Source organism: Parus major, chromosome 13 (assembly GCF_001522545.3).
Source record: "Parus major isolate Abel chromosome 13, Parus_major1.1, whole genome shotgun sequence".
NCBI classification, from domain to species: Eukaryota; Metazoa; Chordata; class Aves; order Passeriformes; family Paridae; genus Parus; species Parus major.
This window is the reverse complement of record NC_031782.1, coordinates 3,214,388-3,239,025: the sequence shown is the minus strand read 5'-3', so window position 1 is coordinate 3,239,025 and position 24,638 is coordinate 3,214,388. Positions and strand designations below refer to the sequence as shown.

Here is a 24,638-nt window from a genome sequence, read left to right as displayed (position 1 = left end):
TGGAGAGGCTGGTTTTCCTCCTTTCCCTTCCTGCTTTTCCTGGACCTTAGTTGCTGCAGACTGACTCCATCTCCCCCTTTCTTTCCTGCTGTACTCAGTGGAGGATGGTGAGGATGAATTAATTAAAAAGCCCAGGTAAGGGAAGCGTGTGCCAGGGCAGCAGCAGGAGCCACAGGGTGCCCACCCTGGGCTCAGCCCACTAGGCTTGTTCTCTGTCACTGCTTGCAGTCACTCAGGGGAAGCTCTTTGCCCTGTTGCTGTTTTTTCTCTTCTCCTTATCCTCCACCCTCTGTCCTGTCCTTTCCTTCTTCCTAGAGCCAAGCTTTTGGCAGAGCCACAGGCTCTGCCCTGTGCTCACCCCACAACAGGCACTGCCAGTGCTCAGCTGCTGCTGTGACCGTCACCTCAGGAGGGTCCTGCCCAGACACCCACCAGCCAGGCAGGCTGTCCCCAGATGAGGTGTCCTCATGCAGGGTGTTCAGGCAGGACCCGCTGGGCACTGCTGGCACCAAGCTGGGGAGGCCAAGATGTGCTGGATGCAGTGGGCAGGGGTGGCTGCTGGCACTGACAGCACCTTGCTGGGGGTGTCAGGAGTTGCAGGGTAGGGAACTAAACCAGACCTGGGGCACAATGTCATGTGGGGCCATGGAATGGCTGCAGGGCTGATCAGGAGTGAGTGCTGTCAGCATTTCCACAAGGCTCTTGTATCTCTGGGACTGTGGATCCATATGGGGAGAGATGGGCTGGTCAAATATTGTTGTGCCACCATTCTTTCTGATATCACAGGGATGCCCATGGGTCCAACTGGGGCACAGGGCAACATCGGTGAGTGCCAGGCTCTGGCAGAAGTGTTGGCATATGCCAGGGCATCTTTAGGGGTGCTTCCCTGTTCCAGAGCAAGGTCCAGTCCTGGTGCTGAGCTCGTGCCCTCTGTCACTCACAGGCAGCCCCCACAGCTGCTGGAGCCCCCCAGTGACACTGTGTGTGACCCTGTGAAGCTGCGGATGTTAGAGGACATTGACGACTCAAAACCCCACACCTGGACGTCCCAGTCCCGTTCCTTCCGCAAACTGGCCCGGCTGGTGGGCGCAAGCAGCAGTGAGTTCCCACGGGGCCTGGCGCTGGCTGACTGCCCAGGTGTGCCCAGCTTTGCTGGGGCAACTGGATAGAGGCCATGGTGTGTTGTTACATCAGGGCATTGGTTTTGACCCCATTTGGGCCCTTTGTGGCAGCTGAACCAGCGGGAGCTGCTCAGGGCTGTGTGGGCTCGTGGTGGTGCTGCTGGGTTGGAGCCCTGCTCTGCCCTGTGTGTTGGGGCAGGGGTGCAGCGGGAGGAGAGGGCGTTTTTCCTTCCTTTCCCTTCCCTTTCCTTCCTGCTGTGCTTGGGCCTCAGTTGCCGCAGACTGACTCCATCTCCCTCTTTCTCTTCTGGTGTGCTCAGTGGATGATGGTGAGGAAGAGCCTGTTAAAAAGCCCAGGTAAGGGGCATCAGCAGGAACTACAAGGTGCCCATGTCAGGCTCAGCCCCCACGGCCACTTCACCCTCGCTGCTTGCAGTCACTCCGGGGGTGCTCTGCACTGCTGGGGGTTCTTCCCTCCCTCTCTGTCCCCTCTCTCTGACTTGAGGTGCTTTCAGAGCTGCACAACGAGCACATCCAGCACTCAGCCACTGCTCTGTCACTTCAGGAGGGTCCTGCCCCAAGCACCCACCTGGGTAGGGGTGGCTGGTGACAGTCACAACACCTTGCTGGAGATGTTGGGAGGTGCTGGGCAGCAACTGGCCTTGGTGTTTTGCGTCCCGTTTGGCTGTGGAGCAGCTGCAAGGCTGCTGGTCAGTATTTCCACATGGCTTGTGCCTCCATGGGGCTGTGGGTGCATATGGCAGGGATGGTCAAACAGTGACTGTTGTGCTGCTGTTTTTTCCCATGTCACAGGGATTCCCATGGGTCCAGCTGGGGCACAGTGGAGCAGCGGTGAGTGCCAGGATCTGGCCGAGGTGTTGGCATGTGCCAGGTCACCTTTGGAAGCACTGCCCTGTGCTGCAGTGTTGGGCAGGGCCTGTGCTGAGTTCCTGCCCTCTGTCACTCACAGGCAGCCCCAGCAGCCTCTGGAGCCCCCCAGTACCCCCGGGTGTGATCCCGGGAAGTTGCGGATGTTGGAGGATGCTGAGGGCTGGCAGCCCCGCACCGGGACCTCCCAGTCCCGCTCCTTCCGCAGACTGGCCCAGCTGACGGGCACAGATGGCAGTGAGTTCCCTCAGGGCCTGGTGCTGGCTGGGGATCCAGACTGTTTTGGGGTAACCAGAAGTTGGGAGAGGCAGTGGGGTGATGTAGCACCTGGGAGTTTGGGTTTTGGCCCCAAGTAACTCCCTGAGGGCAGGTGAGCTGTGGGAGCTGCCCAGGGCTGTGTGTGGGCTCGTGGTGATGCTGCTGGTCTGGGGCTGTGCTCTGCCCCATTGCCAAGCAGGGATGTGCAATGGGGTGAGGGGATGGTGAGTGGGAGGTTGTTTTTCCTCCTTTCCTTTTCTGCTTTTCCTGGGCATCAGTCACTGCAGACTGACTCCATCTCCCCCTTTCTCTCCTGCTGCACTCAGTGGAGGATGGTGAGGATGAGATTGTTAAAAAGCCCAGGTAAGGGGAGCATGTGCTGAGGCTGCATGTCCCAGGTGTCTGGGCACTGCTGGCTCTGAGCTGGGGATGCTGAGCTGCACCTTAGCCTTTTGGGCATACAAGGAGTGGAGGAGGCTGATGGCACTGGGAAAAGCTGGCTGTGGGATGTTGGGAGGTGCTGGGTAGCACTTGCACCTGGGGCCCACTGTCCTGTGAGCCTGGTGTGGCAGAGCTGGGTGAGAGCTGCTGGCTCATTTCCCGTCAGCATCACTACTTCTCATGACTCTGAGCAAACTCTTTGCCCTGTTGTGGGTTCTTCTCTCTCTCTTTGTCCTTTCCCTCTCCCAGAGCTGAGCTGGTGGTGGAGCTGCAGAGCCCACCCTGTGCTCACCCCACAACAGGCACTGCCAGAGCTCAGCCACTGCTTTGACCTTCACTTTGGGAGGTTCCTGCCTGGACACCCACCGGGCAGACAGTTTGCCCCCAAATAGGTGTGCAGGCAAGACTTGCTGGGCACTGCTGACACCAAGCTGGGGAGGGCAATGTGCAGCACAGTGTGCTGGACACAGTGTGTAGGGGTGGATGGTGACACCACACTTTGCTGGGCATTTTTGGAGTCACAGGGCAGGCACTGTACCTGGGGCACGATATATGGGGTGATGGAATCACTGCAAGGCTGGTCAGGAGTGAATGCTGTTGGCATTTCCATAAGGTTCTTGTATCTCTGAGGTTGTGAGTGCATACAGGAACCATGGGCTGAGCCATGGATCAGCCCCTGACTGCTGTGCCACCATTTTTTCTGCTGCCACAGGGATTCCCGTGGGTCCAGCTGGGGCACAGTGGAGCAGCGGTGAGTGCCAGTGTCTGGCAGAGGTGTTGCCATGTGCCAGGGCACCTTTTGGAGTGCTCCCCTGTTCTAGAGCAGGGTCTGTGCTTTGTGCTGGCTGAGCTCCTGCCCTCTGTCACTCACAGACAGTCCCCACAGCCCCTGGAGCCCCCCAGCACCCCTGGGTGCAACCCTGGGAAGCTGCGGCTGATAGAGGATGCTGAGGACTGGCAGCCCCGCACCGGGACCTCGCAGTCCCGCACCTTCCGCAGACTGGCCCAGCTGACGGGCACCGACAGCAGCAGTGAGTTCCTGCAGGGCCTGGCACTGACTGGGGGTGCTGGACTCTCCCTGGGCTGCCAGGGTCCTGCAGAGTCTGGAGTGGCACTGGAGTGTTGGTTTTGGTCCCATGTGGTCCCTGTGGGGTGGCTGAGTCAGTGGGAGCTGCCTGGGGCTGTGCGTGGTCTCGTGGTGGTGACACCGGTCTGGGGGGCCTTGGTCTGCCCTGTGGCCGGGCAGGGCTTTGTTTTGGGGCAGGGGTTGGTGGGAGGAGAGGTTGGTTTTCCTCTTTTCCCTTTTCCCTCTTCTTGTGCCCGGGCCTCGGTCTGTGAGGACTGACTTGTTTCCTCCTTTCTTTCCTGCTGCACTCAGTGGAGGATCATGATGATGTGTTTGTTAGGAAGCCCAGGTAAGGGGAGTGTGTGGCAGCAGGAGCTGAGGGGCTGCATGTTCTGGGAGGAACCCCTTGGGCATTGCTGCCCCTCAGCTGGGAATGCTGAGCTGCGCCGTGGTGTCCCAGAAACAGTGGGTTGGGAGCTGATGGCACTGGCCAAATCTCGCTGGGTTGTTGTGATGTTTTGGCAGCAACTGGACCTGGGGCACAGTGTCCTGCAAGCCTGGTGTGGGGCTGCAGAGCTGAGCTCATGGATGCCACCAGCTTGTCAGGGTTGTTTCTTGTTCTTTGGGGTTCTGGACAGTACCCCATTTTTTGCCCTTACCTCACTGTGACACCTCCTGCCCTGGTGCCATGGCCCTTGGGTATGAGCTTTACCCAGTTTACTCTGATACAAATAAAAGTTTGGTTTGTTGTCATCTCCTTTTTGAGTTTGTCTTGGAGAGGCACAGAGTCACTGGCTCTCCCTGTTTCCCTGTCCCCCCTCTTTCAGTGGGCTGTGCCTCTCTAGCCCTGGCTTGCCCTGCCTGTTCCCATCACTGCTGAGCTGGACCCTGGGGCTCCCTGCATCAGATCATGTCCACTTCCCCCTGCACCCCAATGAGACTGGGGGTGATCATCACATATTAGTAGGCAGCCAAAGTCTGTGTGGTCCCTGGGGTGCCTGGTCAGTGTGGAGAAGCCCAGAACCCTCCCTCCTGCCGCTCCCCAGACCACCCCAGTAGGTACCAGAGACCCTGGGGGGGGCTGTGTCTTGGCAGGACTGAAGGCCCTTGGCTCAGTACCTCATCACTAAACCAGCTACTGCTGGGAATGAGGGCTTGGCCAGTTCTCTCCTGCTTGTTGGGGTGGGGAGCCCTGCCTGCACCCCCGGGCAGTGGGGGCAAGCAGGGCAGGCTGGATTAACTGCTTGTTCTGTAGCCAGGTATCCGTGCCGGACCCTTCCCCAGGAGCAACAATGAAAACTGAACCAGGACTGGGTGAGCAAAACACCTTGGGGCTTTTTGGGGAGGGGCTGCCGAGGGATCAGGAGCATTGTCCTTAAGTCTTGTGTGTATATGCAGCCCCCAGGACCCCCAGTGCCACCCCCAGCCCCACCAGCCGCCCACCCTGGGCTGTGGACCCCTCGTTTGCCGAGCGCTACGCCCCGGACAAGACGAGCACGGTGGTGAGCAAGCACAGCCAGCCAGCCACACCGACCCCCATGCAGAACCGCAGCTCCATCGTGCAGGCGGCCCAGCAAGCCCCCGAGGGGCCCGGCCGCACCCCGCTCTGCTACAAGTGCAACAAGGTCATCAGGTGAGCCCTGGCCGCCACCACCGCCACGCCAGCGTCCCGGGCCCCGGCGTGGCTGACGTGGCTCTGTCCTGCCACAGGGGACGGTACCTCGTGGCGCTGGGACATTATTACCACCCCGAGGAGTTCACCTGCTGCCAGTGCAGGAAGGTGCTGGATGAGGGTGGTTTCTTTGAGGAGAAAGGCTCCATCTTCTGCCCCAAGTGCTACGACACGCGCTACGCACCCAGCTGTGCCAAGTGCAAGAAGAAGATCACTGGGGTGAGTGTCCCTCAGCCTGCCTTCCATCTCCTGTCCTTGCCCTCTGCTGTGAGTGCCTGGCTCTGTCACTTCCCACCATGGTCCCATCTTGGGATTCCTTGTCCCTTCCCACCCTTGGTGCCCCTGCCCTTGGCTGACAATGGCTCCTCTCCAGGAGGTGATGCATGCACTGAAGATGACCTGGCACGTGCAGTGCTTCACCTGCAACGCCTGCAAAACTCCCATCCGCAACCGAGCCTTCTACATGGAGGAGGGACAGCCCTACTGTGAGAGAGGTAGGACCCAGGGACCCCATGTGTCACCTCATGTGGCCCTGGGGCACCACTGGGACTCAGAAGCTGCACACAAGGCTGGGGGCAGAGCCTGCTCTGCAGGGCTCTCCCTGGGCAGTGGGAAGCACAGAGACCCCAATCCCACAGCCCTGAGCCCTCCATCCTGGTTCTCCCTAGCTGCAGGGTAGTGCCATTGCTCCTATGTTGCCATGGCAATGAGGGAGGATGTACATCAAAGTGAGTGCTGCATCCTGGGAGATGAGGTTCTCCTCCTCCCGCTGGAGCCCTGTGGTGGCCGGGCCACCCTGTGCCTCTCCCAGCTGTCTGGGCATTACCTCACCTGGATGGGGGCTGGCAGAGTTGTCCCCAGGCTGTGCCTGTGGGATCCCGGCTGAGCTGCAGCCCTACTCTGCTGAGATGAGTAGCTGTAGTGCCTGGAAGTGCTGACCTGGGCTCTGCCTTTCCTCACAGACTATGAGAAGATGTTTGGCACCAAGTGCCGCGGCTGTGACTTCAAGATCGATGCTGGGGACCGGTTCCTGGAGGCGCTGGGGTTCAGCTGGCATGACACTTGCTTTGTCTGTGCGGTGAGCTGTGTGCCTCCCTCCCTGACTGTTCAGAGCCTGTGCCTCTCCCCAACTGTCCTGCTCTGGGTGGGGCACGCCAGCAGCACAGCGGACCTGCTGCCACAAGGTTCTTCCTACTTGCCTCCATTCTGGGGGTTTGGGACTCTGCTCTGAGCCTTCTGGTCCCTGGCAGTGCCCTAGGGCCATGTGCAGTGGTCCCTGGTCCCTGTGTGACACCAGTGCTGAGCTGAGGGGGATCCAGAGGCTGACTCAGGCCCCCAGCCTGACCACCTGCGCTCTCCTCCCCAGATCTGCCAGACCAACCTGGAAGGGAAGACATTCTACTCCAAGAAGGACAAGCCGCTGTGCAAGAGCCATGCTTTCTCCCACGTGTGAGGAGTGGGAATTCAGCTGTGCCCACACATGCCCCTGGCCCTGCATGCTCCTCTCCCCCTGCCCTGCTGGCCCCAGGGAGCCAGGCTGGGCCCTTGGCCCTTCTCCTTGCTCCTGCCTCTTTCCTGGCAGCTTCTGGCTCAAGTCCAGCCAGATACAGTGCTGGGTCCAGCGCTCCTTATCGCTGGGTGGCTTCTTACATGCTTCTCAACTGGCCCTAGGAGCCTGGGGAAGGGGATTCTGCATGGATCCTCCTGCCCCTGAGTCATGCTGCATGGTGGGCATAACCATGCTGAGGCTGGAGTTGGAGGGGTCTGCCACAGCTGGGCTGCTCTCTTTCTGCCTGGCAGCTCAGTGCAGGGGCAGGGATACTCCTTACACATCCCTGAGTGAGTGAGGACCAGTTCCTGTCTCACTCTCCACCACTTTCCCTGCTGTGTGCTTGGGGCTGGAGACCTGGCCCTGCTCCCCTCCTGGGGCCCTGCTCGTGACAGCACTCCAGCCACCCCTCAAACTGCCCTGGTGCCTCCCTGCCCCTTGCATTCCAGGGGCATCTGGGCCTCGTGCCCCCCACCCTGCTGGCCCTCTGCTCCCCTGGGGCTCGCAGCACCCCCAGCCCGGCGTGGCCCAGCTGTGGGCTGGCAGCGTGTGCTGATGGCCAGCCCAGCCAGACGGCTGCTCCTGCAAGGCTTGGGCACAGCTTCCTACCAAAGAGCTCTCTGCCACTGCCATCCTGGGGCCATCAATGCCTCCCCCCCAACCCACACCCTCCGGTCAGGCTGCACTGATGTAGCCACGGTGCTTTTAGTGCCTTTAATAAACACGTCTCTGCAAGTGCCGGCTGTCTCCAGGCCAGTGGTTTTGCCGAGTGAGGTGCGGCCGGCTGGGAAGGTCATGCTGTGCCCTCATCCCGCTCCCTCTGGGGCCTGACTCAGCTCTTTCCAGCTTTCCAGGGAAAATCTTCGCCTCAGATTTCTCCTCCTCTGCCCACGTCAGCCCAGGCTTGACCCCTTGTGTCGACTGGGTCATCCCTCTTGTAGCAGGCAGGACCACTAATGGAGGCAGTAATTAATCTGGGGGGCAAAATGCAGCAAGGAGAGATGGGGAAGGGGTCAGACCTTAGCGGTCTAGCAGTGTCCTCTGGTCCCTGTGCCCTGGCCTTGAGTCCTGTAGAGGGGATGAGGAGTCACGGGGCACACATGGGCCACGTGCAGCAGCTCTGGGCGTTCTCCAGCGTGGAGCAGCCAAGCGTTCGCTCACGCGATGCAGCTGCCGTCCCGAAGGACGGGTGTGAGGCCACGCCGGCACCTCCCGCTGGAACGGGCTCGAGGGCAGCGGGTGGGGGGAAGTGGATGTTCTCCTCCCTCTCCAGTCTGACAGCTGGAACGGTCATTAATAATTGCAGCTCTTGCCATGATGAGCAATTGTAAGGAAAATTGTCTTGCTCATCTACTGGAAGGTTCTGCCGGGGGCAGGAGCTGGCTGTGGGAAGCCAAATGCCTCCTGGCATCACCCGGATCTGGGCTGCGGTGCCACATCTTCTCACTGCCAGTTCCAGGAGTGCAAAAGCACATCAAAGATGGGGCAAGGAAAGTCGAGGGATAAAGAAAGGCTGGGGCTCGGGCACATGAGGGCAATGGGATGGTCACACTGAGAAGCAGCAGGACACGGGTGCAACAAGGGACAGAAACAGCTGGTGCCTGCCTGGCAGGGCCAGCAGGAGCAGGGCTGAGTGCCCGTGTGTGAGTCCCAGCTGTGCAGCCAAGGTCAGAGGAAGCACAGGAGAAGGTGAGGTGGCTGTGGCCTCACGTGGGCAGCCCCTGAGCCAACCCTTGCGTGGCTGGACAGCGACTCGTGAGTGGAGGGCAGGGAAGGGGCAGGGGGAGGCAGTCGTGCGGGACGGAGCCCGCTGGGGTAGCATGGTGTGGGAACAGGTTCTGCCAGATCAGCCCCGGGGTGCCCAGCTGTGGAGCAGGGCCAGGGCAAAGACAGGGTGCTACAGCCAACCTGTCTCTCCCCGGCATCTCCCAAGCATCCCCTTGTGCCACTGCAAGCTCTGCGCTCGTGGTGGGCTTAGCTCGGATCGTTCCCTGTTGCCTCTGGTGCCTCCTGATGACGCCTCTACCACCCAAGGTGCCTCTGCGCTTTGCCAAGGGCATCTCTTGCCCACCAGCTCTGCGCACCATGTGAGGAGCTTGTGCTCAGGCAGCGGAAGGAGGGTCTCGGGTGGTCTGCGGAGGTGGAGCCTTGGGAGGGGCTGCAGCCTCGCTGCTCCGAGAACAAAGCCTGGCGGCTGCAGGCTCAGAGCTCCCACCACATCCCTGAGCAGGGTCCCAGCACATCCCCCCCCAAAGCCATCTGAGCCGCTTGTGGGGTGCCTGCCCCGGCCCCAGCCCCCGCGCTGGCCCCGGCAGCTGCTCCACAGCTGCTCCCAAACTCTCACAGCCTCTTAGGGCGGCTCCGGGACTGGCCTCGCTCGGAAATGCTGGTGCAAGGAGGGCGTGGGGGGAGCGGGCGGCACAGCCAGGGCCCGCGGCACGCTGTCCCATGTCCCTTTGGGGTCATCCACGGGCTGCTCTGAAGGGTTTGTCTTGGGACGGGTCACTCGAGCGACATCCCCAAGCTGCAGGAATCAGGCCCTGTGCGTTCTCCATTGCTGCTCTGGCACAGAAACCTCTCCAGCGCGGTGCTGGTCCAGGCTGGGGGCAGTGCTGGGGGCAGAATCGCTGCCTGTCCTGGCAGGAGCGTTAAGATCTGGCCGGGAGTCCCTGCAGAGCCCTGCGCGGGTCAGTGCAAAAACAGGTGTGGGTTCACAAAGAGGCAAAACCTCCCGGAAAAGGGGCTTGCGGACACAGCCTGGCAGGGCTCTGAAGGGGGCTTGGAGTGGTGGGGATGGAGGGGCAGACGGGCAGCAGAGAGGCCCCCAAAAAGGCTGTATCCACTGACCTGGGTCAGTGCGTAGGGCACAGCCTACGGTGCCGTGTCCTTGGAGAGGAAACCTTGGGCACGGGGGCTCGGCGTAGGGCAGCTGAGGGCGCAGGAAGCCCGGTGTGCCACCTCCCCTGGGTGTAGCGGACGCGGGGTAGGGGAGAATCTGGGGATGGAGAGGACCACCCAGCACGAGAGGTCTCCAGGGTGCAAGTTCCCAGGAGGGGCAGTAGAGGATGCGGGGTCCCCAGGGCGGAGGAGAGCCCGGGATGCGAAATCACCCGGCGTGCAGGTTCCCAGGAGGAGCTGAGCCGGGGTTCAGCGTCCCCGGGGCGGGGGATGGCCCGGGGCGCGGTGCTGCGGGGGCAGAGCAGAGCCCAGGCTGCGGGATCCCGGGGGCGAGCTGTGTGCGGGGGCAGCCCGGGGCGGGGGCGATGCTGCCCGCACCCCCGGGGTCCCGGCTCGGGGCCGGGCGGCGCGGCCGGCGGGGTGCCCTGGGGGCGCCCCGGGGGCGCGGCGGGGGCGGGGGCCGGGCGGGGGGGCGGAGGGGAGGGGAGGGGGGCCGCCGTTCGCGGCGCTAGGACCGGGCGCGGCGGCGGGCGGAGCCTCCCCGCCGCTCGCCCCTCCGCCCGGCCGCTGCGGCAGTGTCTCGGAGGCGGGCAGGCGGCCGGTCCCTCCGGTCCCCCGGCAGCATCCCGGCCCCGCCATGGCTGGCGTCGGCTTCGCGGCGCACCGCCTGGAGCTGCTCGCCTCCTACCAGGACGTGATCGGCGAGGACAGCCCCACCGACTGGTGAGCGCGCCCGCCGCCGCCGCCCCTTTGTCCCCGCCGCCGCCGCCGCCGCCGCCCTTTGTGCACGGAGCCGCCCGGTAACACCGGCCGCGCCCCGCGCTGCGCCCCCCGCCGTCCCCGGGAGCCCCGGCACACAAAGGCGGGCGGGGCGGCGGGGGGTGTGCCCGGCTCGCCGCCCCCGGTGCCCGCACCTGCCCGCCGCACCGGGCCGGGGCGCGGTCCCCGCTTTGTCTGCGCCGGGCCGGCACGTGCGAGCGCCGGGACCCGTCGGCCCCGGGAGTCCCCGGCACGGCCCGGTCCGACCCCCAGCCGGGCAGCGAGAGCGGGGAGCGGGGGATTTCGCGCACGGCGGGGAGGGCCCCGTGGGGCTCTCCGGTGCTGGGCCCGCCACCGGTTCCTCGCCATTGTCTGGAGCAGGAGCCGCGGGCAGGGGCGCCCGGGGGACGGGGGATGGGGAGGAGATCGGGACGCCGCCAGCCCGGCCCCGGTTCCGACCGGCCCCACCGGTATCCCGGCAGCGGGCGGTCCCGCTGCCCGGCGGAGCGAGGCCTGAGGCCGCGGGGGCACCGAGCATCCCCCGCCGGTCCCGCTACCCTCAGATTCCCCTAAGCTCTTGAGCTGCCACATCCCTGTGCACCCCTGGGGGGTCGTGGTGCGTCGGCCCGGGATTGCCCCTCCGGTCCGGGATTGCTGCTGAGTCGGGGAGGGGAGCGGCTTTCTCCACTGGGACCCCCGGCCGCTCGCCCTGCCCGCACCCCGGTGCGGGGCACCCGGTGTCGGGGCCGGCTGGATCCAGGCCCGCTGCAGGGAGCATCACCCACTGCCAGCCCACCCGCATCTCCCAGCCCAGCCGGGCGCCGGGAGGCTGGCTGGGGCCATCTGCCCCGCCATCCCCTCCCTGCCCTCCAGGGTGCCTCCGGCATGCTGGATGAGAATGCTGCCGGCACGCTGGGGCGCATCTCGCTGGGCAGAGCCGGGGCGCTGGACGGAGCGGGGTGCTGGCTGCATGCTGTGCATGATGCTTTTGGTGGGGGGCGGACGGGGGCGGGGGGTTACTGTGCGCCCACCATTCAGCCAGGGGCACCCACCGCCCCTCCGGGATACACCCACCACCCATCCGGGGACTCCCACCTCCCAGCTGGGCTGCACCCACAGCCCACCGGTCAGATAGCTACGTCTAAGCAGGTCCCTGCTCTCAGAACAGGGCTGTGTGGGCCTGGGCAGGTCCAGGTCCCCAGCAGCCCCCCGGGGGTCTCCGGAGGGCCCCACAGTCCCGCTGTCAGCCCAAGGGCGCTGTGGGCAAGCGCCGTGTGTGCTGCCGGCCAGGCGGCAGCTGTCAGCCCTGGGTACATCTCGCTTCCCGGCATCCGCTGCAAGGAGCCGTCCCTGCCAAAGCTGCTGAGAGCAGCAGAATCGGTTCCCGGGAAGGCGAGTGCCGGTGGCGGCTCCCCCACACACACCTCCAGCGCTGATCCCGGCCAGGCAGTGATTCCCTGCCATCCCCATCCGCGGGGCTGAGTTTGCTCCATCGTCCCCAGTCGCTCCGTCGTCCCCAGCCACTCAATCCCATTGTCACCGGAGTGCCTGGCACTCCGAGGGAGCAGCATCCCCTCTGCAGGGCCCGCTGCGGGGCTGAGGGATCAGGGGTGATGCTGGTGGGGCTGCATCGGGCAAGGTGATGGGGACAGTCCCACGGGGAAGAGGGCCCAGCCTGGCTGAGCCAGGGAGCTGCTTGGGAGGACACTGTGCCAGACCCTGGCCCTGGGCCGGTAGCGGGGAATAATACGCTCTTGCCCGGCTGGGATCCCTCTGTTTAGTCTGGGATTCCCCTTGCTCCAGCCCGGTCCTGGAGGGTCCGAGCATCCCCTCCCCCTGCCCGGCCCCGCGAAGGCTGCTGGGGCCCATTACTCGATCGGAAAGGAATTTGGTGCTGCTTTCTGAGCACGCCGACTCCCTGGAGCTCCCAGCCACATTGGAAACACATGTGCCGGGGCTGGGGCGGGAGGCTGGGGCGATGTGAGCCTTCCCTGGCCATGGCACGGGGGGTGGGCTGCCGCGGGAGCCCCGTTCTGGCACCCGGGGATGCCGCTCTGCCCACTCCGGTGAGCAGCGGGGCCATGCGAGGGCAGCGGGGCTGCGGTCTCTGGCTGGGGTGATGAGGCATCCTCAGTGGAGCCCCACGGCTGCAGGGAGCCCCCCCGGGCTGCACGGGGCATCTCCACCCACGGGTGACCCACATACCTGGAGCCTGGGGGTGGGAAAGGGCTGTATGGGTTGGGTGGAGGGATTAAAGCCCATGGAAGCGAGGTAAGCAACGCATGGTGCTGACAGCACCCACTGTGACACAGCTGGTCCCCACTGCCGGGGGTTGTGGCGATGCTGTTGGGCTGTGGGTCCCTGGGGGCACCCCCGGGGATGCTGCTGGCCCCAGCATGGCTTCCCTGTCTCCTGGAATGGAAACCTCCATCCTGGCGTGGAGTCAGACTGTGCTGCTGAGCTCTGTCCACAGCAAGCCCCATCTGCCCTGGGAGCACCCCTGGGTTCAGGCAGCAGCCTTGTGCTCAGATACCACCCAGCACGGCAGGGTTCTGGGGGAGAAAAGCAGGCAGTGGGTGCCCCCAGCACCCACAGGGCTCCCCAGGCAGTGATGCTGTGCCTCTGCCCTACTTCTTTTCTTCTGTCTGCTGCCAGCTGTATCCCACCCTGCCAGCTTCCAACCCGCTGCCCTGGGCTCCCCCATACTGCTGCCGTCCTCTCCCATTCCCGGGGGATCAGGGGCTGCATTTGCCACCCTTCCCTGTCACAGCCATCTCAGACGGCACTTTGCAGCTGTTCCAGGCCTGGAAGCTGGCGCCGGCTGGGGCGGCCGATTAGCGGGATCGGGATGTGCGGATTAAAGTCAATCTTGTTGGTGCAATTATCTGCGGCTCCCTGCCAGGGGCGCGGGGGGCGGCGGGTGCTGGAGGCAGAGGGAGGCTCTCTTCCTCTTAGGCACCTGCCTGCTTTCCCCCTGCTTTTTAGTTCCAGCCGTGGCCCTGTTTTGGGGGTGGATCTGCCCGTAGGAACGCTCGATTCCTGTTCCCCAGGCTGTGGATTGAAGCTGCAGGCTTGAATGAGGACGGCTTTGCTCGGCACAGCGGGGATTTTGGGGCTCTGGGAAGCGCCGTGCGGGCACCACCAGCCGAATGCTGATCGGCAGGGCCGCCCACCCGCGGCGGTGCAGGGATGTGGGGGATCCAGCACGGGCGGCCCTGGCTTTCCGGGTGCAGCGCGTGACGGTGGCAGGGAGGTTTGGGTGCCTGCCAGACCCCGCAGGTCCCCACTGCCTGCCTGCCTCCCCCGCTCCCCTCCACTAATCACCTCGTCATCGGGGCGAGCTGCATCCCAGCTGGGATGGGGGGGGTTGCCATGGTGATGGAGGATGCTGGTTGCCTGGTGACATCCATCCCCTCGCCCACCCGCCCTGGACCAATTTGGCATGCGTGGTCCCCCCTCCATTGCTGGCTGTGTGCCTCTGGGGAGGTGCTGGCTGGTGGGGGTCCCCATGGAGCCCCCAGAGGGGCTGGCCAGGGCATGGTGGGAGCGACAGGGGGTTTCCCATCAGCTGGGAATGGTTTCCAAGGAACAGTCTCCATGACGGCCCCATCACACTGGCGGCTCATTGATTTGCTGCTGCTGGTGCTCCGGCGTCCTCCCCCAGCCTGGTGCCTGCTGGGCTGGTGGCTCACGCAGCCGGGCACGTGAGTGGACCCGGGTCCTTCCTGGGGCACAGGGTTCTCCCCAAACCTGGTCAGTAGCAGGAAGGGTTGTGAGGGGACAGGGACGGGCGAACAAGTTGCTCTGAGACTGTGTTGGCTTGCAGCACGGCAGTCAGTGTGTCCCTGTGCCCAAGTGACTCTTCTGTCCCCAAACTTGGGACCCTTCCCCAGAGCTGCCACCAAGGGTTGGGGAATAGGCCCTGCCCCACATCCTGTCTGCCTTGCCTGGCAGTCTGGCTCTTGGTGCCATTGATGGACAAGGGGTTGTTGTGGCTGTGTGCTAGTTTTGGGACAAACAGCCAGACCCCAGGACATGCCCTGACCTCAGTGTACACAGGACGAGGAGGTTTGGGGCTGCCCCACGCTTCTCCTGGCTTTGGCTCACCCATGGTATCTCCCCAGGGCCCTCTACACATACGAGGATGGCTCTGATGACCTGAAGCTGGCAGCGTCGGGAGGTAAGGTCCTCTGTCCCCTCCGCCGGCTCGCCTGTGCCGGTGTTTCCCCTGTCACCCGTTCCTGGTGCTGGGTGCACGTGGGCTGACGGTGCTGTGCCAGGTGGAGGTTTGCTGGAGCTTTCTGGCCACTTTGAGATTCAGAAGGTGATGTATGGCTTCTGCAGCGTCAAGGACCCCCAGGCCGTGCTCCCCAAATATGTCCTCGTCAACTGGGTGAGTCTGGGGGCCATGCTGTGCTGTGTCCACAGGGATATGGCTGGGTGTGAGGGAGCTGGCAGTGGTCAGGGGCTGTGGGCCACAGTCCTGCTGCCCCTCTCAGCTCAGTCCCTCCCTGGCTGCCACAGGTGGGTGAGGACGTGCCGGACGCCCGCAAATGCGCCTGTGCCAGCCACGTAGCCAAGATTGCAGAGTTCTTCCAGGTGGGTGACGCTGGGGAGGGGCAAGATGTTGCCAGGACACTGATCCTGAACCCTGATGGCTGCTTGCACGCCCCCAGGGTGTCGATGTCATTGTCAATGCCAGCAGCGTGGAGGACATTGACCCAGGGGCCATCGGGCAGCGGCTCTCCAACGGGCTGGCCCGTGTCTCCAGCCCGGTGCTGCACCGCCTGCGGCTGCGTGAGGACGAGAACGCCGAGCCCGTGGTAATGGCCCCATGGCAGCGCCGGTGATGGTGGCGGGATTGGGGCGTGCCTCCCGCCCGGGGCTCCTGTCTGCTGCGGCCCCTCACCCTGTGTGCCGCTGTACTGTTACCCCCCTCGCTGATCCCAGCCCCTCCACCCTCCCTGCCTCTCCTCCGTCCCAGGGCACCACTTACCAGAAAACTGATGCCACCGTGGAGATGAAGCGGCTCAACCGGGAGCAGTTCTGGGAACAGGCAAAGGTGGGATACGGAGGGACAGTGATAGTCCCCAGGGAGCGGGATGAGCTGCTGGGCAGCCCCTTCATTCATCCTCCCCACCAGAAAGAGGAGGAATTGCGTAAGGAGGAAGAGCGGAAAAAGGCCCTGGATGCCCGGCTGCGGTTCGAGCAGGAGCGGATGGAGCAGGAGCGGCTGGAGCAGGAGGAGCGGGAACGGCGCTACCGGGAGCGCGAGGAGCAGATCGAGGAGCACAGGCAGGGCTGGGGTCGGGTGGGACGTGGGTACAGGATGGCTGCACACGTGTTGTGAGTGGCGGGGTGGGCGCGTGGGTGTCCCCCCCAGGGTGGGGTTGGGGCAGGAGCCGATGCCCAGCGCCTCTCCCGTTTCCCCGCTGCAGGCGGAAGCAGCAGAGCTTGGAGGCGGAGGAGGCCCGGCAGCGCCTGAAGGAGCAGTCCATCTTCGTAAGCGCCATGGCGGGTCCTGGGCCAGGATCAGAGCTGGGGCTGCCACTGGCATTACCCCCAGGGAAGGGCTTTCCCCAGCTGGGTGCCTGGGGCTGGGAGGTGATGCTGTGTCTCTTGCCAGGGGGACCAGCAAGATGAGGACGACAGGCAGCAGTTTAGGAAATCGGAGTCAGAGGTGGAGGTGAGTGCATTGATGGCCACGCCTGGTGCTGATCCTCACTCCCCATCCAGCAGTGCCCACAGCTAGCTGGGAATGAAGCTGCGGGTTGCATGGAGGGTGGCCCCACAGCCCCAGGCCACTGGGGTGGTGGGGCTCAGCCTCGCCCATCCCCACAGGAGGCTGCTGCCATCATCGCTCAGCGGCCTGACAACCCCCGGGACTTCTTCAAGCAGCAGGAGCGGGTGGCATCAGGCAGCAGCGATGCTGTCTCACCAGGCAGCCACAGGACAGGTGAGGGGCTGCGGGGGGGCTGTGGGCACAGGGGTGGGCACCAGGAGACCAGGGCCCAGGTGAGTGCAGCCAGCTCAACGGGTTGCAGTGGGATATGGAAAGACCAGGGATGCAGTGTGGGAAGGGGATGTAGCCTCTGCCATCACTGGCACTGTGGTGCTGGGTGGCAAGGGTATGAGGATGGCAGGGGACATCCTGCTCTGCTGTGCCACCATGACTGCCACCATCACCGCCACTGCCACTGCACCTCACGTGGCCCCTGCAGCTGGGGCAGCTTCTCAGAGGCTGGATGTCAGGTTGTCTTCAGCAAAATGGGGCTCACCCTGCTCCCTGCTGGGTGTTGTCCACTCCCCTGTCATAGCACTGTGCCCACAGCCAAGTTGGCAGCGTGGTCGGTCCGTAAGGGTGGGCAACTGGAGGTCCAGGGATGGCTTGGGAATACATCCCATGGTGACAGCTGATAGAAGCAGGAGAGAGTGAGGCAGATGTGGGGTGCTCAGTGTGCTGCCAGCTGGCAAGGAGTGCCCCATGGAGAAGCTGGGCTGCCCCACGGCCTGGGGCCCAGTGCTGGGACTCTTTTTGTGAATCTAGGGAAGGACTGTCTGTCCTGGTGGGTGCCTCCAGCCATGGGGCCGTGTCATGCTGTGCTGGGGGGCTGTACCGTGAGGCTGTGCTGGGAGGGAGCCTGTGACGTGTGTTCTTGTGTGGTGTGCCATGGGTTGTGCCATGGGCTGTGCCGTGGGGATGTGCTGTGGGGTTGTGCCGTGGTGCTGTGCCTCGGGGCACTGCTGTGGGGTTGTGCTGTGGGTCGTGCTGTGGGCTGTGTGTTCTGGCCATGCCGTGGGTTCACGCTGTGGGGCTGTGCTGTGGCTGAGCAGATAGTTGGTCCCACGGCCGTGTCCTGGCCTCTCTCCCCACCTGGCCAGGCAGTGCTGCCTCACATCCTTCTGTCCTGCTGCCTTTCCATCCTCTTGTCCTGCCATTCTCCCACCATGCTGCCTTCCACCCTGCTGTGCTCCCATCCCGGTGCCCTGGTGCTCCAGCCCCACCATGACTGTGCCGAGCAGGGACTGACCCATCTCTTTGCTCTCTCTCTCTTTCTCCGTCCGTCCGTCTGTCTGTCTTTCTCTCACAGGTCGTCTGCACTGTCCTTTCATAAAGACAGCTGACAGTGGACCACCTTCTTCCTCCTCCTCCTCCTCCTCCCCCCCACGGACCCCCTTCCCCTATATCTCCTGCCACCGCACTCCAAATCTCTCCTCTTTCTTCCCATGTAGGTAGCTGGGAGCTCCCGGGCGCGCAGCTCCGGGGGTCGAGCCGCGGGCAGCTGCCCCCCAGCCCACCCAGCCCCACGGCACACCGGACCGGCAGCGGCGGCAGCGCGGGCACCCCGAGGGGGACGGGCACCCCGAGGGAAACGGGCACCCATGTGGGGACAGTGCTCCTGCTGGGGCTGGCCCCAAGCTGGTCACTGTGCCCCTGGTGGGGGGACTTAGGGCTGGCTGTGCCCATGGGTCAGATGGGGACAGGGTAGAGCTGTGCCTGGAGAGGTGGTGGTCCACAGTGGGATGGATTAGATTGTGCCCATGGGGTAGAGTGGGCACAGGGCAGGCTCTGCCCGTGGGGCAGCTGTGGAGAGGACAGCTGTGCCCTGGATCGTGCAGCAGTGTGCCCATGGGGCAGGGTCAGGCAGCGTGGAAAAGTCTGTGCCAGAATCCCGTGCTGATGGGGCAGATGGGAAAGGGACATCAATGCCCTGGACCATGCAGGTCTGTGCCCACAGGGCAGCATTTGGCAGTGTGGAAAAGGCTGTGCCCAGGATCATGTGAGGCTGTGCCAATGGGGCAGAAAGGGATGGAACATCTGTGTCATGGACAAGACTGCCAGACTGTCCACAAGACAGCATGGAATGGGAAAGGCTGTGCCCGAAAATGTGTGGGGCTGTGCCAGTGGGGCAGAAGGGGCCAGGTGGTTCCAGGGACCGTGTAGGGCTGTGCCCCCACAGGCACGGTTGACAGGGCACACAGAACTGTGCCCACAAAGGCTGTGCCAGGGCACAGCCGAGAGATGCGTGAGCAGAGCCAGTGTACACCATGGCAAGTATGGGGCCACCTGTCCCCTTGCCCAGGAGATGTGGGGGCTGAAACTCATGGGGGTGGTGGGGACACCTGGAGCCTCCACCCCACCACCCAGGAGGGGATGACGTGGTGGCAGGTACACAGTGACGTGCACTTGGCAGCTCACAGCTGGGTTGGTGTGGGGCAGGAGCAACGCTGGGGTGCTGGTTCCCCTCCTCAATGTGGGCAGCCCCCCCACACCACCCCATCTCCCTTGTCTGCAGGCAGCCAGTCGGACGCCTTCCGCAAGGCCTCGGCAGCGGGCTGCAGCCCCTGCGAGTCCAGCCCGGCCGCCACGCCGCTGGGCGAACCGGGCACCCGCGCGCCCGCTGACCAGACGCCGGCAACGCCCAAAGGTGGGCGCAGGGCTGGCGCTGCCTCCCCCTGCCCAGGGCTGCCCGGTGCGTCCCCACTGCAGCCCCCTCGATCTGCTGCAGCCCCGCCAGCCGCGCTTGCATGGCTCAGTGCATCCATGCTGTCCTGCCCACGTCCCCTGGCATATCCCGCCTGCCTCTGCTGTGCCCCACAGCGCATCTGGCTGCAGCCCCTTGGCTCTGCTGCAGCCGCTGCAGCTGCCCGTGCATGGCTCAGTGCATCCATGCATCCCTCTGCATATCCCCGCTATCTCTGCCATGTCCCCCAGCACGTCCCTGCTGTACCTGCTGCTCCGCGCCGCTGCATCCCCGCCGTCTCTGCTGCATCCCCCAGTGCAGCCTCACTGTCATTGCTGCATCCCCACCACCTCCAGTGCATTTTCTAACTCCAGTGCATCCCTGCTGTCTCTGCTGCACCCCATGCCATGCATCCCCCCATCTCTGGTGCATTCCCCCTGTTCCGTACATGCTGGCCCTCCCTGCTGCATCCCCCAGGGCAGCCCTGCTGTCTCTGCTAGGTCCCCCAGTGCGATGCTGCCCAGTCTGCCCCATCCTGCCGTACGTCCTTTCCAGGGTTGCTGCATCCCTCTGTGCATCCTCTCTGCCCCACTGCATCCCCAGGCCACCTCAGCCAGCTCTGCTGCTGTCACCATGTGTCCCTGCTGCATCCCCACGGGCCCCTTGGAATCCTCTGGTGCATCCCAGCTTTCCCTTCTCCATCTTCTTAGGGCACCTCTCCCGTTCCCTCCACAGCCCTTTCTCCCTCCTTTCTACTCCCCAAGGGATCACCTTGTCCCTCCCCGTGTCCCCTCACTTCCCAGTGCATCCCACAATCCCCTCCCTGCCCAGCCACCCCAGCCATCCTTGCAGCATTCCCCATACCATGCCCAGTCCAAAGGACTCCAGACCCCCCTGAGCTGCATCCCTGTCCCTGGTGACCCCCAACGAGGTTGTTTGTCCCCACTGACTGCTGTCCCCTCCTTGCAGAGTCCCCCAGCCCCAGCGCGCAGGAGCCCGGGCCAGCCACGCCCGAGCAGCACTGGCCCTTCCCAGGGCCCGAGGACAAGGCCATCGAGCCCCCTGGGGACGAGCCCAGTCCCAGGCCAGTGTGGACAGCGGGGGGTGATGCCCTGGGGGACCTGGTGACCCTGGAGCCCACCGAGCCCTCCCTGCCACCTGTGGCTGACGAGCCCCAAACTGGGGAAGCCCCCAACCCCGAGAGCCTCATCGACCTGTGGCAGAGTGACGGGGTGACTCCCCCAGCTGCCTGGCCCCTGCCTGCTGCCCCTGTCCCCGAGACACCCCCGGCCATGCTGCCCGAGGAGGGGGCCCTGCTGAGCCTGGATGAGCTGCCTGAGCCCCCCGCCACCTTCTGCGACGCGGAGCAGGAGGATGAGGATGAGGAGGAGGCAGCTGGCGAGGGAGAACCCCAGTCTCAGGATCTGGGCTGCCAGCACACGCCCCAGGAAGACACCCCGGGCCGAGAGACGCCCCCCATCACCAATGGGGAGATGGCCCCCAAGGACGGGACACCGGGTCGTGGGGAGCAGGTGAGAATCACTATGGGGAGAGGTCAGGGGGTGATGGGTGGCTAGGGAGGGTCCTGACAACCTGCCCCCACCCCCCAGGCCAGCGAGGGCTACTTCAGCCAGTCCCAGGAGGAGGAGGTGCCCCCCTCCGAGGAGCTGTCGGCCAAAGCCCCCCAGCCCGTCTTCTACAACAAACCCCCAGGTGAGTGAGGACAGTGAGGAGGGGGAGTCTGTCCCTCTCTGGGGCACCCCAAGCCATCCTGACCCCTCTCCATGTCCTCCAGAAATCGACATCACGTGCTGGGATACAGACCCTCTGCCCGAGGAAGAGGAGAGCTTTGGGGGGGCCCTGTAAGCCCAGGCCCCGCTGCCGGCACAGGCAGCTCGCCCCGGCCGGCGCGGGGCACGAGGGGGCTGCAGCCGGGGGCCGGGCCCCCCTCACCCCTCTGGGGCCCCGCAGGATGAGGCCTCCAGGTGGCGGCCGCCCCGCTGCAACCCTGCCCCGGGGCACCTTTTACAGCCCCCCCTTCTCCTCCTCTCTTTTTTAAGTTGTCGGTAGGAGCCGTGTCAGCCCCCAGCCCTCCCTTAGCAGCCCCCCCCCCGGTACCCCAGCGCCCCTTTGGGGGGGACGACACACGCTCGCATCCCCTGCCCGGCTGTGGGACAGGGTCCTCGTTCTCTTCGTGCCCCCCCGGGAGCCCCCTCAGTACTTTGCACGAGTTCAAAGAAAAAAAAAAAAAAAAGGAAATAATAATAATAATAAATGAATATGGCAATAAAGTGACCCGACCGAGGCAAGGCTGCGGCCAGCGGCGTCCCCCCCACTCCCCAAACCCCGGCAGGGAGCTGGTGTGGGGGCTTTTACCCCTTCCCCACTCCTTCTTTGCTGGGAGCCCCATCCTCCCCTGCTTGGCCCCTGCTTGGCCCCTCTCCCCCCATTCCCCCCGGAAACTTTTTGGAAAGCACAAGTTCTGTACCGGCGGTGTGCTCATGTCTGTTAATAAATAAAGCGTCTCCCACGGGGGCTGCAGCCTGCTGGGGCAGCAAGGAGGGCTGGGAGTGGGGGGGCTACAGCTGCCTGGGGGAGGGGGCAGTCCCACCATGCCAGCCCGCCAGGAGGCAAACCCGAGCCACAAACTTTTATTCTCAAACTGTAACAAACAAAAAATTTAAGAAACAGAGCAGAGTCCGGGTCCCCAGCGCCCCCGGCCATGGGGGGGCCGGCAGGGGCCAGACGGGGAACCAGCCCCTTCCGCGCCGGCGGCGATGGCCCGCGCCGGGGCGGGTGTCCCTGGGGTGACACGAGCAACCGAAACCCCCCCACCCCCCCCCAGGTGCATGGCAAGGTCCGGGCGTCCCCCGTGGCCGCTGTTAGACAGCGGTAGTCCTGCCGAAGAGGGGCATGGAGACCGGGAGGTGCCAGGGTCCCGTCTCGTAGGTGTCCCTGCTGCTGAGCTCCGAGTCCGTCCAGCTGGGAAACATGCGTGGGGAGCACTCCTGCTGCAGGTAGAGGTCCGGGCAGGCAGGGCCGGGGCTGGCTGAGCGGGGCAGGTGCAGCGCTGAACCGTAGCCGGCGTCCAGGAAAAGGGGTTTGTAGCTGGGAGGCTGCTCCTGCTTCTCCAGCCGCTCATGGCTCAGGAAAGGGGCGTTGATTTTGCGGTAGAGCCCCCGCGTGTCCATCAGCACCTCGCTGTACGGCGGGGGGGGCTCTGCCATCAGCAGTGCCTCCTCATAGCACGGCGGCTTTGACAGGTCCGACTCTGCAAGGCAAAGCCCCCCCCGGACCCCTGCTGCCGTCAGCGCTGTGCCCCGGCTCTCGCGTCGTATCCCCCCCAAAACAGGGGGAGGCACGTGCTCCGGGGATGCGAGAGCCCCTCCCTGCTCCTTACCGTGCCGGCAGCTCCAGGGCCGGGGGGGTGGGATGTGGTGGGGGTGATGATGGTGATGGTGGGGCTCGAGGCGGAGGCGGTGGGGAATGGCGATGCCGGGGGGGCTGCCCCCGTAACCCTCGTAGTGCAGTGGCTCCATCTCCAGCGCGCGCAGGCTCTGCTCCCGCAGCCGCTCCTCCTGCTGCCGCTTCACCCGCCGCCGCAGGTAGCTGCAGAAGCAGCACAGCAGCACGATGAGGCCCCAGATGAGCCAGAAGCCCGCGAAGCAGGTGAGGAAGGTGTAGGTGCCCTGGGACATCACCATCTTGGCAGCCGGCCCCGGGGGGGAGGCCCCCGCCTCTCCCTGCCCTCGGGATGGGGGACGGGATGCTCAGGGCGGCGGCAGGGTCAGGGAGGACCCGATGCTGTCAGGGCCGCCGAGGGCATCTCCCCGGGCCCGTGCCCGGCGCCGTCTCCTCTGGCCCGCGGGCGCGCCTGCCGTCAGGGGTCCGTCCTCGCCATGGAGCTGGGGGGGGCTGGAGCGGGTGGGTCAGGCCTGGGTGCGCCGGGCGGGCGGTGGGGCGGGGGGCGGGCGGGGCGGGCGGCGGGGGGACGGGGCTGCCGGGGTCCCGCTGCCCATCGCTGGGGGGGGACCGCCGGGGTGGGGGCCCTGCAACGAGACAGACGCGAGCGTGAGCGACTCGGAAACGTGGATGCCCTGTTCCCATGGTGACTCGCTCCACATGCGCCGCAGCGCCTGCAGCCAGGGGGAACCGTGCCTGGCACCCCATGCACCCCCCACCATCACCCCCATGGATGCAAACCTGCGCAGCCCCCCTAGGATCGCCCATGGCACTACTGAGCACCCTGGGGTGGGAGATGGATGCTGCAGTCCCACAGCATCATCCTCAAGATCACGGGGTGCCCAGAGGGATCCCCTTCTCTTTGCCCACCCAGTGCACCCTAAATTGGCTGCTGAGTCCAGGCAGCTCATCCCGGTGTTGCCACACAGGAGGGTGACCCGAGAAGGAGGGACAAGCAGAGGTGCCGCACGTGGCACTCACAGGAGCACGTGCACTGAAGCCATCGCTGGCCTCGCAGCCCCTGGGGATGGTGACACCCCAGCACAGCAATGCAGGGCCAGGGCTGGTGGTGATGGGAACCATCACCTTCGCCCTTTAGGCAGGGTGACAGCTCGGTCACATCCAGCCGAGCATCACATGTCAACCGTGTGTGCCAGGAGCCCGTCTGCTCCTCAGTGAGCAGTGAGCAGCACCCATGGGTGCTCACAGGCAGGCACGTAAGCACCCGTCAGGATTCTCATTATCGTGATGTGGGAGAAAACGGGCTCGGCAGCAGGGAGAGGGTGAGCCTGGAGCGACGGCAGCCGAGGGCTGGGTGACCAGGCGACACCATCACTCCCTCGGAAAAGGGCGAAGGGGCGCGGGGTGCTCCATCAGCCCGCGGTGCAGGGACACGCTGCTGGCAAGGGACCACGGCAGGGCCGCCGGGTGCTGAGGGTGCCGGCGGGGCCGGAGGCCCGAGTCCGGCGGAAGGAAGAAGCGATGGGGAAGAAAGGAGCCGGGGGCCCTGACCACGCTCCGGCGGGCAGCGGGGGCTGCTCCATCACGCAGACAAACGCGTGGGCTGAGGCAGCGCCGGGATGTGGGTCTTAGGGGAAGGGGTGCCCTGGCTGCGGCCAGCTCGGTTCGGGCAGCGCTCGCCACATCGGCTGCAACAGGCTCCGCGCCGGCAGCCTGGGCATCCCCGGGGAGGAGAGGTACCGTGCGGGAAGGGCCGTGGGTCGAGCCCCGAGATGACGGCCGGGGGAACACCGGGAGGCGGTGCAGGATGGGCTGGCGGCGCCGCGGACCGGGGGCGTTCGCAGCTGGGGCGTGCGGGGGGAGCGGGGCTGCCGGGGACGTGCGGGCTGGGGGAGGAGCGGGGCCGGGCTGGAGACACTCACGCCGGGCGGAGAGCGGAGCGGCCGCCGAACCGGGCCCCGCCGGTAGCCCCGGGCCGCCCCGCTGCCCCCGGCCGCGGCCTGGGCCCCGCTGCCAGCGTCGCATCCCAGCTCGGTGCCTCGGGGGAGAGGGTGACACGCCGGCGGGGAACCTCCCCGCTCCCCGTGCCGGGCGCGGC

At 65.0% G+C, this 24,638-nt stretch overlaps 3 protein-coding genes across 12 annotated transcripts in view; 2 read left to right on the top strand and 1 right to left on the bottom strand.

Annotated features, from left to right (window-relative positions):
* Positions 1–7,734, top strand: part of PDLIM7 (PDZ and LIM domain 7) — a 16,872-nt gene extending 9,138 nt beyond the window's left edge. For 2 of the 6 annotated variants that reach the window (XM_015642125.1, XM_033517674.1), the window contains exons 6-18: positions 944–1,098; positions 1,442–1,478; positions 1,687–2,246; positions 2,594–2,630; positions 3,421–3,459; positions 3,582–3,739; positions 4,087–4,123; positions 5,030–5,088; positions 5,173–5,407; positions 5,485–5,665; positions 5,820–5,940; positions 6,409–6,524; positions 6,813–7,734. In XM_015642125.1, coding sequence (XP_015497611.1) covers positions 944–1,098; positions 1,442–1,478; positions 1,687–2,246; positions 2,594–2,630; positions 3,421–3,459; positions 3,582–3,739; positions 4,087–4,123; positions 5,030–5,088; positions 5,173–5,407; positions 5,485–5,665; positions 5,820–5,940; positions 6,409–6,524; positions 6,813–6,899 — 1,822 coding nt within the window. In that variant the 3' untranslated portion in view covers positions 6,900–7,734. Of the gene's footprint in view, positions 1–6; positions 826–943; positions 1,099–1,441; positions 1,479–1,686; positions 2,247–2,593; positions 2,631–3,420; positions 3,460–3,581; positions 3,740–4,086; positions 4,124–5,029; positions 5,089–5,172; positions 5,408–5,484; positions 5,666–5,819; positions 5,941–6,408; positions 6,525–6,812 lie in introns of those variants that run through there. The other 4 variants (XM_033517675.1, XM_015642131.1, XM_015642130.1 and 1 more) reach the window with 4 other exon arrangements.
* Positions 7,735–10,436: 2,702 nt separating this feature from the next.
* On the top strand, positions 10,437–21,647 carry DBN1 (drebrin 1). 4 transcript variants are annotated; one of them, XM_015642006.3, is made up of 15 exons: positions 10,437–10,616; positions 14,777–14,832; positions 14,933–15,045; positions 15,177–15,251; positions 15,329–15,475; positions 15,637–15,714; positions 15,796–15,947; positions 16,091–16,154; positions 16,279–16,338; positions 16,494–16,608; positions 17,744–17,881; positions 18,950–19,126; positions 20,087–20,649; positions 20,728–20,830; positions 20,913–21,647. In XM_015642006.3, the coding sequence occupies exons 1-15, from the start codon at positions 10,531–10,533 to the stop codon at positions 20,981–20,983; spliced, it is 1,998 nt and encodes a 665-aa protein (XP_015497492.1). In that variant the 5' UTR covers positions 10,437–10,530; the 3' UTR covers positions 20,984–21,647. The 4 variants fall into 4 exon arrangements, with proteins under 4 accessions (XP_015497492.1, XP_015497494.1, XP_015497493.1 ...); XM_015642007.3 differs by having other exon boundaries at positions 10,438–10,616; positions 18,950–19,081; XM_015642008.3 differs by lacking the exon at positions 17,744–17,881.
* A 106-nt stretch (positions 21,648–21,753) lies between these two features.
* Positions 21,754–23,092, bottom strand: PRR7 (proline rich 7, synaptic). 2 transcript variants are annotated; one of them, XM_015642013.3, is made up of 2 exons: positions 22,518–23,092; positions 21,754–22,415 (listed from the first exon to the last, which is right to left on the bottom strand). In XM_015642013.3, exons 1-2 carry the CDS (start codon positions 22,819–22,821, stop codon positions 22,000–22,002), a joined length of 720 nt encoding a protein of 239 aa, XP_015497499.1. In that variant the 5' UTR covers positions 22,822–23,092; the 3' UTR covers positions 21,754–21,999. The 2 variants fall into 2 exon arrangements, with proteins under 2 accessions (XP_015497499.1, XP_015497501.1); XM_015642015.3 differs by having other exon boundaries at positions 21,754–22,388.
* Positions 23,093–24,638: the final 1,546 nt, after the last annotated feature.